General features: G+C 35.4%; 2 protein-coding genes across 4 annotated transcripts in view; one reads left to right on the forward strand and one right to left on the reverse strand.

The window, feature by feature from the left end:
- The window catches only part of LOC143462976 (septin-7-like), a 131,832-nt gene that overhangs the window by 112,545 nt on the left and 5,518 nt on the right, over positions 1 to 13,769 (reverse strand). The gene's annotated exons all lie outside the window — the stretch shown is intronic.
- LOC143461649 (protein numb homolog) lies at positions 4,052 to 13,769 on the forward strand. Of its 2 annotated transcripts, XM_076959449.1 has the most exons (9): positions 4,052 to 4,209; positions 4,474 to 4,548; positions 5,739 to 5,777; positions 10,035 to 10,250; positions 10,348 to 10,534; positions 10,828 to 10,924; positions 11,181 to 11,299; positions 11,432 to 11,569; positions 11,712 to 13,769. In XM_076959449.1, the coding sequence occupies exons 1-9, from the start codon at positions 4,081 to 4,083 to the stop codon at positions 12,062 to 12,064; spliced, it is 1,353 nt and encodes a 450-aa protein (XP_076815564.1). In that variant the 5' UTR covers positions 4,052 to 4,080; the 3' UTR covers positions 12,065 to 13,769. The 2 variants fall into 2 exon arrangements, with proteins under 2 accessions (XP_076815564.1, XP_076815565.1); XM_076959450.1 differs by lacking the exon at positions 5,739 to 5,777.

Below are 13,769 nucleotides of genomic sequence, written 5' to 3' on the forward strand. Positions count from 1 at the left end.
AAAACAAGGCAAACATATCTAATGACATGCAATAAAAACAACTCAAGCATTGTACATATGTTTTATTTCAACTACGGTATTGTATCAATGGTCATTTGCATCATCATCAATAGTGCTGATATTGGTCAAGTCATTACTATCACTGGAACTTCCATTTCCTTTTGGTTTTGTTTGCTTTACATAGATGCGACAATAGCCTAATAGCAGCTGTCGGATTAGTGGTTTTACAAAAAGAGACAATAAAATTGCAGCTGACTTACTGTTTCCGTTTTCTCGTTACCGGTATTTATGGTAGATAAACTCGAATGCTCACTGAGCACCAATTAGAAGACAAAAAAATCATGTAACAAAAATAGAAGCCGCACAAAACATCCAAAAATAAAAAATAGTAGCCGCGGTTTTTATTCAAGAAAATACGGTGATATCCATTATTGTTCATTATCCGTGCATTGTTTACCATATTTGTAATGACACTACTGATTTTGCGGCTAGTTGGTGTTTGTAATTTTTCGCAAGTGACTCTTTTATTGAACAAGGTTGCCCACCCCTGGTCTAGTCATTAAAAAAAGACTTCAGTCATTACAACAACGGCTGTAGGAGAGACAGAGCGCAAGCTAATAGAATTTTTTATTAGCTATCGTATTGCGTTCAGATCGTTTTTTGTGGCCTTACGATTTAAAGCTTCCGGCATTGATGAAGTACGTTTTGAATACATAAGCTTGCTTTTAAAAAGTTAACCTTTTATGTATTCATATGATGTTTATGACAGTTGTGAAAGGAATTTCGGGTGGAACCATAGAAATATAACTAGGCCTACTTAGTACTTTAGATCAGTTTGGTGACGGTTGGGTTAGTTAGTTAGTTAACTTGGCTTGACTAAATTGCTGACCAGGCTGACTTTGGTCAGCTGTTTTGGTACTGAAGGCTGACTTGGGACTACTGAATTTCTTTGTTGGAATCCACATAGTTGACTTGGTTTATTTCTTGGTTCAAGGTGTAGCCAGGCCTATAGCTAATTCCGCATTGTTTCCCTCCTGTCCCAGTACAACTACTGACTTGTTCGTTTCGACGGGACAAGGTTGACCCCGTTTATTGCTTAATGCCAAGACCTACTTCCCGTGCAAAAGTTTACTAATATTGACATAGCCTATAGGCGTAAGAGTTTAAGTAAGGTTCTATAATGCTATAGGCAATAGTGGAAAGTGACAACGTGTGTCACCTGTACGCACGAGATTCATCAACGTTCACGGCTTCACGCCAAACTTTTTTATCCTCACGCCAATTTAAAATAACTAAACGATAAGCTGGTTATTTGAATACCGATATATAATAAATAAACAAAGAATTGAGGTTTCAGTGCGTGCCATCATGCCAAAATTTGCATCTTTGCACAAACAATTTCTTATTGAAAACTGCTGTACTAAAAAGAAGTAAAGAAGAACATGCTTTCCCTGCTGCCCTATGACACTTGTCGCCATGAATGTTGCATATTAAACTTCTACATCCCTGAGATCTTGGTGAAAACTGCCATACTCTGCAGTCCAACTTAAAAGCTCGACTGGAAAGTATGGCAGTTTTCGACAAGAACTCGTGCATGTATAGACGCAAATTTTGGCTTGATAACGTGCACTGTACCCTCAAATTGTTTTTTGTTTATTATAAATTTGCATTTAAGCAACCAGTTCTTCATATGAAGTAAATCTACGTGTAGTTAAAAAAAATTGATGTGTTTGTTGATGAAACTCGTGCATACAGGTGCCACACTTTCCACTAGGGATGTGCCAATATGAACACTAACCTGATTATATTCGGTAATACTAGCAAATCAGCGAGATTTGTGTTTGTACAAAGAATGTGCACTGTTTGTTTACAAATACGATTTATGAATGAATATAACGTTATCTTTCCATCAGGAAAAGTTTTCACGTCAAACGAAATGTAAATCGCATTAATTGATCCTAGTTTTCTTCCTTTTATTAAATCAGAGAGAACTGTTTTTCGCTTTTTGTCACACACTTTTATTGTTGTAGTTACGTATATGGCGAAGGTTAGTGCTGGTATGTTTTTCGACTCCTTACTCAGAAGGCTGCTGCTTCAGTAGTCTGCTAGCTTCGCTCATATATTAAAGGAAAGAACACGACCTTCTTAGTTCAAGGATTTATTCGAACTGATGTCCTGTGCGCAGGCAGTGCAGAGAAAAATGGGATGGAAAAACGGACGCGCAGTGTAGAAATTACCACGTGCGGGGAGTATTCCTGGGGTGCCAACCAGCGACCAACGAAGACGGCCGCTACACGTACACCCAACGGCCGCTACACGTACACCCAACGGCCGCTACACGTACACCCAACGGCCGCTACACGTACACTTGCAGTAAAGCGAAAACGCATCATGAATTTACACTTTATTCCGCTGCATGAGTGCATAATTTAGTTACGTTTGGCTGAGTTACAATTTACTGTTAATATCGAAGATTTGATTTTAGCAAGCAGGGCGGTTTTAACAAAAGCAGAATACAATAACATCAAAAAAGTTCAGTATAAACGCAAGCTTGAGGTTACCTCTGCAGGATCAAATATAAGATCAAACATTGCGTTAAGTTATTGTTTGAATTATTTTTTTTTTGAAAGCAATTGGAGAAGTATTGAGCTAATGCTTTATTTGTGACAATGTGGAGTGTTTAACACAATTTTGTTAGTGATTACGGAACGTTACATCTGGTCTTTTGCAATACTTGCAATTATTTATTACTTGAAACTATTATTTGACTAAGTACGTACTGTTACTGTAGATGTAATGGAAAATTTCTTCAGACAAATGTTTAGTATCGTACTACTGTTAACCAAGTTACTGGTAGATAAACAGGCTTTCTATCAGAGATAAAGCTGTTACGTTGATTATAACAAACGGAGCTGGCGACGCTCACAGACGAAGAAGAAAAATAAAATGAAAGGTGCTTGAGAAACTGAAATGATTGCAAGTTGTCTTATACAGTACTGCTTATAAGAATTAACTAGATCGATTAAGTTATTAAAACAACGTCGCAAAGACAAGGAATATGAGAAGAGTATATTGATGTTAATCGCGTGTTTAATTGATGTGAAGATTTGATCCACTGCCAATGGATATGAATAGATTCATCAATAATAAAACAAAATATTCGGATTCATACAAACCTAATAATTTTAAGTTGACCACATCTTGACTTTCCGATATGGCTTATAGGCTATCGATATAATAGGACCGTCAGTATTTCATGTCTTTTTTTGTAACTCAAAGTTTTGCTTATATCTCAATTGACATTGTGACATACAGTTCCACTTGTGGAAAGTTTGTTACATTTCTATTGTAATCCAGATTGAAAAGTTTTCTTTTTTTGGGTAAGAGATCCCTCGTGCAACAAGATGAAACAATAACCATTATACGCACATGCAGCAAACTTTCCAATCTGGATTGTAATCGATAACAAAGTTTTGATGTGCACATTTTCATGTCGCGAGACACAGAACAATAAAAAACGGTTTAATTTTGATAACTTTTCTGTATCGTGCCTCTCACCATTTCAGCTGCCTGTGAAGCTGAGGTGGACAAGCTCTTCAAAGAGATTAAGTATTGGAGTTGAAAAAGATACATTAGATACATTCAAGTTGTGTTCTAATACGAACATGCAAGGCCCTAATAGGAGAGTCAAACTAGAAGACTGACAGGCCTGTTTAAATGAAATGTCGTGTTTGGCTGGATACGGAAACTGGGGATTGTGATTGTGAAATCTTATTTAAAAAAAGCTGTCTGTTGTTGAACAATACTGTATAACGCTTCAGTATTCAACACTGTTAATTTCAAAACTATATTATTATTTAGTTCTACCTTATGTAATGTATATATATACATTCAGGTGAAACGGTGAACTATTTATGTAATTCTGATCATGGATGAATATTTTTCAGTTTTATTCTTTGGAGTCTTGTACTAGAATGTATAAAAAATATGTAAAATATTATTACTTTTAAAATAATATTAAAGACTTTTCTATTACAATTTTAACAGGCTGGTGTTAGGTTTTGTTTTATTTCAATTATTATGCTTCGAACCTTAAGGCAAAGTTTTCGTCGCAAAAAAGGTCATCGGCAACCAGAAAGTAGTCGGCCCCACCAATGGCAGCAAGATGAGGATACCGTCAAGAATTCCAAATGCAGCTTTCATGTCAAGGTTGAATTCTCGCTTGTTTTGTTTTCTTTGTTTAGATTATTTTAAAGTAAACCAGCAATTATCAAAACTTCTTCAACTACAGTGTATAAATAGCCTTTGACAAATTTGTTTCTGATTCTGACATAATTTCATTGTAGTAAGCTTGTTAGTATATATCCATTTTTGACCTTATGCAGTGGATACCATATCCACCATTATCCCGAACAGTTTCTCAGACAAACGATGATAGAACATCACCTATAATTTTACATATGTTGTTTTTAGTATCTTGGGAGTGTTGAGGTACAAGAATCTCGTGGAATGCATGTTTGTGAACAGGCTGTCAAGCAACTCAAAGCGGTAAGTAGGTGATTTTGCTGATGTAGTACAATCTTACGTATCACTTGCTTTGTAATGGAGCTCATTAGACATTCAACCTCCAGGAAATTTAAGTGTACATTTATGCCTATTATGCACATCCACAGCAAGTTCTGTAATGCTTGCATGTTGTTATTGTATGTGTGACATTATCCTGTTTGTAAATGCATATCAAGTCTATATGTATAGTATATATAGGGTTTTCAGTGTATATATATTTATACTTGTTGTTATGTCCAAGATACAAGTCCTACACTTTCTTAAATTGTATTGTGTCATGTCCTTGAATTTTACTATTTTTGCTTGGATATACGTATATTTATCAACCAACTAGGAGTATGATGTATAGAGAAATAAAAAGGCAACCTACACGTTGTACTAAAGCATATCACGATGTAATACGATACATGGGTCGTTTAACGATTTTGGTTGCTTGGAACGTTTTGATCTATAGCATGAGCAAAAACGGTTACTGGATGTACAATTTGTATGCAGTGAAAGCAGTGCACTCTAGCTGCGTGTGAATATGATTGCTGATTTAATTGGCTCATTTATAATAAATCTTAGCCTAATGCAAATTATCTTGGAAGTCTGCGTAAAGTATTTGACTATGCTGTGGAGTGTGGCATTGTGGTTGATGGAAAGCCCATGGCAAAAGGTCTTGTTTTTACTGAATCACTTATATACAGTAACAATGTATATGGATTGAATTGATTTTCATTCATTAGAAGTTTCCACAATGATGTTGTGGCTGATACTGGGTGTTTGACTTTAAATACACAAATAGCACAATTCATTTGGAAAGTACTGAAGCAACTAATTACATTGAAAAGCCTGCAATGCATTTATTACCCTGCAGTTAATTGTCATTTAAGTTGGTTTAAAATACAAGCTGCTAAGCTTACTTTGATCTTCCATAATTACAATTTAGATTGTAATGCTATCTCAGTGATGTTTTCATGGTAAATCATTGTTAAAGCTGTTTGGTAGGCCACTTATGTCATGATGTTAATAGCACAATTGCTTGACTTGACTTGTCACAATTTTGTGAAGTGAATTCTTTATATAAAATTAAAACTTCCGAAGGAAATTCAGTGTTAATTTTCAGATTCTGGAAAGCTTAAATTAATTTCTCCTGTGTCATATTTGCTTAGAATGTTTCTTGTTGTCAGGACTTGAGAAAGAATCGTGTCCCACAATTCTTTGGAAGGGTAAACATTGTGCATGTTTTGCATGTGTACTACTTATCTCATTAACACCATTTCTCTAACTTACTTACATATAGTCAGTTGGGGCAAAAAAAAACATAGGGGTACTTGGGGTAAAAAAGGACAGCCCCCCCAACTCCCCCTAAGAATGATTTTTTTGAAAAAGCTTTGCATGGTTAGAAACATCATTTATTTGCATAGTTTTTTAACATACAATACAGGTCTAGAGGTAAGTACTCTTCAGGAACTATGCAAAAAACTAAATTGACCCAAAAACGGTCCAAAAAAACTTTTTTTGCTCTTTACTAAACTTTTTGTGGATCGAAAACGATGGTTAAAAATCACAATCTTTTTATGTGTATCTACATGATATTTTAGTATGATTGTACTCCAGTACTTCAATTTTGATTGCTGTTAACCTTTCATTCTATTCTATGTTGTCTTTTTTTACCCCAAAACTACACAATGTGTTGGGGCAAAAAAAGACAGTTGTTTTTATTTTCCCAGTGCTTGTTTTTTTTTACCCCATCTTTAATAACTTTCATTTTAGAACGATTTTGGTTGCTATAAGGAATTAAACTAGCACTTTAATGCTTTACTTGCATTGTCTCAGTTTCCTGATCTCTAGTAAATACATTAATCCTAATGTACTGATGATTCATTTGAAATTAAGTTAAGCGAGTGAAGTTAAGCGTTAAGTTTTACTCTCCAATCATTTTGTGTTGTTCTTTGTAGTTAATTGATTTATGTACCATTCCACTTTGTTGAACTCCTGCCAAATAGCTATTCAAAAGCTTAACCTTCTTGTAAGCATTTACCAGTTTCAGAAGTCTCTGTTCAGTAGTAGTTTAACCAGTCCTGGTAGCATTGTGTTTCTCCAAAAGATGAAGAAGGCAATCCAATTTTGGAAAAGACCAGTCCACAGGAAACTGAATGGTCAAGTAATGTGGAAGAAATGCCATCCACCTCATCAATCCGCAACATTTAAGCTGTTTCCACACCGTCGACGAGCACCACAGTACAATCACGGATCAGAACAACAAAGGACATCATCAATGAGTTGCAACTTCACGCTCCCGAAGGGATGAAGTATGAAATACGGCTTGTGTCAAAAGATGAATCGGTTTCGATAGAAAGTGTGTTAAAATCAAGGGGACGACAAACAAATGACAAGAAGAAAAAAAGAAAAAAGAGTGAAGATGAATGGAAGTATTTTAACAAATGAAGAATTTAACGAGCAAGTTGAAAACTTTGAAGCAAATGGAACAATTGCAAAAAAGAGAAAAGCTGGGAGAAGGAAAAGGAACGCAGACGAAGATGAAGAAATAAATTCACTGGACTTGGAGGAGGGGGAAGAAATAGAAAGAAGGATGGAGCGGGAAATTCAAAGACAAATGGATGAAGACATGAGGAGAGTAGATACAGAGGATGAGATGGTAGAAGAGTCTGACGATGAATCTGAAGAAATGAATGACAAAACAAGAGAAGACACAGTTGTTAGAATGGAAGATGTAGAGGAAGAGAGAAGAGATGTAACTGAAGAAAGTGTAAACGAACAGAAGAAAGAAAAGAGAACAATTAAATTGGAAATAAACAAAAAGCAAGTTGGAAAGTACTTTGCAGTGTTTTGGGAGAAGCCAAAAACATATTATTGGGGAAAACTTCTGAAGGTCTTCAGAGACGAGGTTGATGGAAAAATTGAGCAAGCTGAATTTAAGTTTTGGGACAAGAAATCAACTTCAGAAGATGCAGTGTATTGGGACTGGCAAACAAAGGAAGACATAGATATAGTCACTATTGAAAATTGTTTTTGGGGTCCTTCAATCGCAGTGTTAACTTCTGTCGGACGTGCAAAATCATATTTTGGTTTCGCCGAAGAAGAGGAAGTGAAAGAAAAATTTGTGTTCCTAAGCAAATATGGACTTCATAATGCATAAACTTTTTTGTTTGTTTGAACAAGATGTTACAGTTTCATCCTCATTTGTATATATTGCTATTTCTTCTGCTTTGTGTTGCTTTTGATAAACAAAATTTGCTGTCGAAATTGATTGTTTTTTTTTACCCCGAGCATGGTTTTTATTGCCCCAAACACTGGGGAAAAAAAAGCAACACAAAATATTCGATAAAAATAAAAAGAATAAACATAATGCTCCAATTTTTTGGATACATCAATGGAATATTAATATTGATCAATAGAGGGTAAAACTTGACTTTTTGGCCCATTTTTTAGCGAGAAAATCAAAAGTTTGTCAATTTTGCATTTTTTTGCCCCACTTGACTATATGTGTCATTAATTCATTACGTATGCAAATTATAATATATTATGTAAATATGAATATTGAATATATACGAAGTACAGGTTACTAAATTAGTTTAAACTAAGCTAAAGTTTTGCTTGTTGCTGCTGGAATGACGTAAGCTAGTTGAACGTTATACTGGGTAATAATTAATTAATGCTGTTCTGGAAACCGCACTTAATTTGAAACCCGTGTCATCCATCCTTACAAATTAACTGAAGTTCGATGAAGATGATTTCTATATAGAAACATCTATTTGCTCAGTGATATTAATTTTTTTGAATTAATTTGGATTTTTGTTTTATATGAATGTTTCGTTCATATCATTTCAGTAGATCGTTGTGTTAGGTTTACCAATTAGCAATATTTATTTCATATCATCATGTGTCTGATTTGTTTTGTGAATATAATATAACACTTAACATGCATATATTGTTTACTGCTAATGACTAGTGACGATATTTATATTTATTATATATTTATATTTATTATATAGTGACGATATTTATACCTTCACCACATTTATAAACGTACATAGCCTGCTTCATTGATAATTTGGTAGTAATAATATAAGTAATATATATATATTTCTTTTTTTTTCAATTACTTTTGTTATATGCATATTCGTTTTATTATAGCTTAATAATGACCTGTACTATACACATTAGTTTTAAAGTAAGGGGCGGGTGCTTAAAAAGGTTGACCTTAAGCTGAAGAAGGGTTGTCAGCAAGCATACTGGACCAAGGATTTTTTCATTACATTCAGTGATTGAGCAATTAATGTCAAAAATATGTCGCAAAAATGCAAACTGGTTACTAATTATGACGAAAGTGTTGGCAATTGTGTCATCACAATTTGAAATCTATGTGCATGATGTCGGTGTTGGGATCAAATACGAAAAGGATATTTCGTGTTGGTGACAAGAAATATATTCATACAGCCTGTACTTACTTAGGTGCATAACAGGGCTATTTTGCATTAGTTAAGTCTAACTTGACCTATAGTTGATGTATTTTTACTAGTCAAGGTAGATGCTAAGTTTCTGAGCTGTTGGCCAAACCTAGTCCAGTACCAGTATTGGTACCAGCCTTAAAACATGACTGCTTTATTAGTACCTGTAGGAAACTGTCATTTTGGACATTTCTATGCTGAAAATAAACACCACTTGTGACTAACTGCTTTCCTACGAGGTCATATTCCATCCAAAATGCCTTAGCTGGCCTACCACAACTATCATATATGATTCAAACGCCAACCATCAAGCACGTTGACTTTACATTATGATGTCATAGCTGCAGATTTGTAATACATTTTGGCGATAATTGCTAAACCACTAAATATTGAAAAATTCTTTCTCCAGTGCACTTACTGACAATTCTTCTGGGATTTGAAGCGAATTTGTTGAAGTACTTGCCCCTCACTTTAAGAGAGCATATATTACTTATATCCAACTTTTTTCCCATGACTTTCTTTGTGTTGTCTCTTAACTTCTGCAACAGCCATGAATATCTTTAAAACAAAATTTCAGTTCAATCACTGAAAAGGGTCAGAATGCACGACATAACATTTCATTAATGTGGTGAGGTTTGCATGTTGCCATATAATGAAACCTGCAACTACAGTTACCTACTGGTATTGCCCACATTTCATTTGATAACACTAGTATTCCACAATCTTTCAAGTATTGTGAAATACTCTCGTAAATTTATGCAATAACGTATTCTCTTTATGTATGAAACATAAACTACCATAGTCCAAAGTACTGCATGCTGCAACTTAGTAGAAAGTTATAATTAATTCCTGCACTTCATGATAAATTTAAGATATTACTGACCAATTTGATATTGAGCAAGTGATGGATTGAATTAAAAATCATTGTGCAACATAATGTCAAATAGAGAGTTAATGTTAATGAAACAGGAAAGAGTATTTCTCTACATTTACTCTGTCATGTATGTTTAGGGAAGGAAAAAGAAAATAAAAGCCGTCCTTTATGTGTCACCTGATGCTTTGCGAGTAGTTGAAGACTCAACCAAAGCATTGCTGCTTGATCAAACCATTGAAAAAGTTTCGTTTTGTGCTCCTGATAGGAACTATGATCGTGCGTTTTCATATATTTGTCGTGACGGCACGACAAGACGTTGGTTGTGTCACTCTTTCTTTGCTATGAAGGAATCCGTGAGTAAAACCTGTCTTTAAACTACCAAAGCACTATTAAATGCATTGCTAAATTAATTTTATATTAGCTGTTGTTCCATATTGGTTTAAACTTTAGGGTGAGAGGCTTAGTCATGCGGTTGGGTGTGCATTTGCTGCGTGTCTCGAGAAGAAACAGAAGCGAGAGAAAGAGACGGGTGTTACTGTGACGTACGATCGAAATCGAACAACCTTCACAAGAGAAGGGTCCTTTCGCGTTCAGACATTAACTGAACAACAAGAGAAGGCAAATCAAGAGAAGTCAGGTATAAAAAATCAATCCCACCCCAGTGCCCTCTAATTGACCAACACTATGATTTTATGAGATATCATTTTAAATGCCACAGATGCTAATTGCAGTGTGAAGATATCCTGTTATATTGTGTTTCCATAAACCCACCAGACTCAGACCATGCAGTGTGTCCTTCCATAAACAATGATTAGTCACTTGTTTGTGTAATTAATCACAGTCACCTAACAATCACTATCTGTGATAGCAACAAACTGATTCATTGCTAAGCAAACACTTTTCCTGAAGTAATATCTTCTTACATAACAGCAGTGGACCCAGCGCAAGTACAGGTGGAGGTACACAATTCTAGTGCTGTTCCAAGACCACACGCCCCTCTTCACTTACTAAGACAAGCTTCTATGAGGTCGTTTTTAATTCTGTATTTCAGTAGTTGTATGTTTTTACAACACAGCAAATTAAGCGGTTGTACCAGTAATTTTTACAAGCATATTTTCCATTGTTTAATTTTCCGTTTCATCAACCGCCATATGCAGCTGGTTGTTGAACGTTTTGGTCTTATCCGTTTTATATATAATTCTGTAAAAATTCATGTTTCATACATCAATTGTCCAGTGAAGTATAACTAGATTGTAAGTAAGTGTATTGTTATTTTTGCAAAGGTCTATTGCGACAAAGAAAGGAGATGCCTCGAACTCACCTTTTAAAAGAAACTACTCCTTGCAAATCAACAAACTCCCATCAACGGTGGACAGGCAAAACAGAAATGTTATGAACCCTGGTACGTAAACTACAATAACATTTTAAATCGACCTACAACCAGTGCATGCATGCTACTGATGTACATATGTAAAAGACCTTAGAATTTTGTGCTTGTACCACAGACAATTTCATTAAAAGTTTTTATCTTAAGTTCCTGAAGTGGAAGAGTCAAATGACATCAGCAACTTGTGCTCGCAAATCACGAACACGTTTCCGAGTAATAACAACGATGACCCATTTGCTAAAGCACCCATGCCAAAATTAGGTTCTCCACTCACACCCAAGCCAGGTAGAGTAATTCATCAACGTTAAAAAAGGCAATTTGTTACAATATGCCAATGTCACTTTTAGGGGAAGTATTGGTGATATTAGTTGTCTTTTTGGCTATTGCATTATTTTTATAACAGTTTTTTAACAAAAACCACTTTCAGTTAATGGTTTCGATGAGATCCTGAAACCGACCTCTCTCCAGTTGAACAACACGACACAAAGTCTTGGTTTTAATTCGAATTCTCTCGCTAATTCGGGCTCACCCGTGCATGACACTAACCCATGGGCGGCGGACACTAGGAGGCAGCAACAACCGACTTTCGATGGCAGCTTTTTCAATAACGTCAATCGGCCGCTTACTCGAAAACCTTCAGAAGCTGAAAAGTGGTTGAACACCGTACAACAGCAAACTGGAACTGTCCCATCCACAACACACCCCAAATCCGTTGTTCATGGCAACAACAATGATCCTTTTAACTGGAACAAAAACACAGCATTCCAAGTAAAAATGTAAAATTTTACAACATTTTAACGAAAGAAATTGATCGAATCAGCATTCTCGCCGATTTAATGCGCATAAGCTTACTCCTGTGTGCTTCATTACTTAATAATTGAGCCATTGTAAAGGACATTGCCAGCAGTCATGAATCATGATAATTACACTAAAAACAATGCTGGGAGAAAATTGACAACTTGTAAGTTGAAGGAGAGATGGTTTAATACACATGCCGAAATCGAAGTTAATTTTCCTCAATTTCCTTGTCTGCCTTAACAAAGACAACTCACAACATCATGTTCTTTGTAACGTTATTTCTTTTGTTTGTTTTTTTGGTTTTTAATTGATCTTTCTACGAATCACACTCGATTTGTGTTGTGATTATCTTCTCGAAAGGTCCCAGGATTGGTGCTGCTAGGTGCAAGAAATTTTGTGCTGTGTTACTATGTGCGCCAGTAATTTGTACATCACAGAATAGTCCAAGTCGCCTACAACCGCCTTCACGTCGTTTCACGTGCTACAGCAGATTGTTTTTATTGGCAAATGAAGCTGTTATGGCTTGCCTTAGGTAGTCTTCAAAACTCCCACATACTTAAAGATCCTTGGTGCAGTTGCTTCAAATTTGAAAGATGTGCTGGTGTTTAACGGAAATTTTTACTTGACATCAGAATACAAAATAGAATGCGGCAAATTTTTGCTTCCTTGGTGACTATTAATTGTTATACTTGATATTTTTATTTCATAACGATGTGGAATTGTGACCTACGTCGACTGCTGAAGTAGCCTTTAAGAATAAGTTCAAATCTTTGTACATACGCCTCAAGTTGACTGTTTTTTCTTTTGTTGTTCTACTCTGTTTGGTCAAATTAAATGTTTGCTTAATTCAGCTAAGTTAAACAACAAGTTAACCGCATTTTTCATTCCGAGTGTGTGATCTTAGGTAAGACAGATTATTTCTCACGTTTTGAGGTTGTTTTCTTTTCGTTAATTTCATTCGTCAATATTAATCGTTTAATTGGCAACAATTGCTTAATTTCCACATTCAACACTTCTAAATCTTTCATAAATCTCGAATTGATAGCTTGGTGCGTTGCAGTTTTTGTATTTCTCGAGTATTCAAGTATTGCGGACTCCTGATAATTTTGTTTTTTTCTTTATGACGTAACTCTATTTGCATATGTCTCTCACAGCTTGTGATTTGCAGATCAGCGCACAAATTCATTTGCATGACAGTAGTTAGTGCATTTATCACGCATTGTCTTTTTCTTTGTAATTTTTGAAGCAATGCTTCTTAGCTTTCCTGTTTCGATTCGATGATGTCCTAATACGACGGAAAGGCGAATTAGTCATGTCATCACATTTACATGCTACTTCATAATTCGTTAATTACGTGTTTACATTTGCTGGTCATCTCTGCGGTACCGAAAGTGGGTATTCCCCTGTAGTGGTAACGTCAACATGTTAAATGCTCTGCCTGAAATTTGTATTGTACGTAATTTTTTTCCTGTGTAGTTTTGAACGGTGCATATTACGGTACATGTGCAGTTGGACTGTATATCGTCTTTGTGTATTTCAGTTTTACAGAGAATGATACTACTCATTGCCAATTTCGAATTGTTTTTCAGTTTTTCTCCGCATTTCGTGCTGTTCTTGTAATTATTCCGTCTCAAATTCGTAATTTTTAACCCTGTATTACATGCTAATAGAATGAACTAATTTTTGA

Source organism: Clavelina lepadiformis, chromosome 6 (genome assembly GCF_947623445.1).
Source record: "Clavelina lepadiformis chromosome 6, kaClaLepa1.1, whole genome shotgun sequence".
NCBI classification, from domain to species: Eukaryota; Metazoa; Chordata; class Ascidiacea; order Aplousobranchia; family Clavelinidae; genus Clavelina; species Clavelina lepadiformis.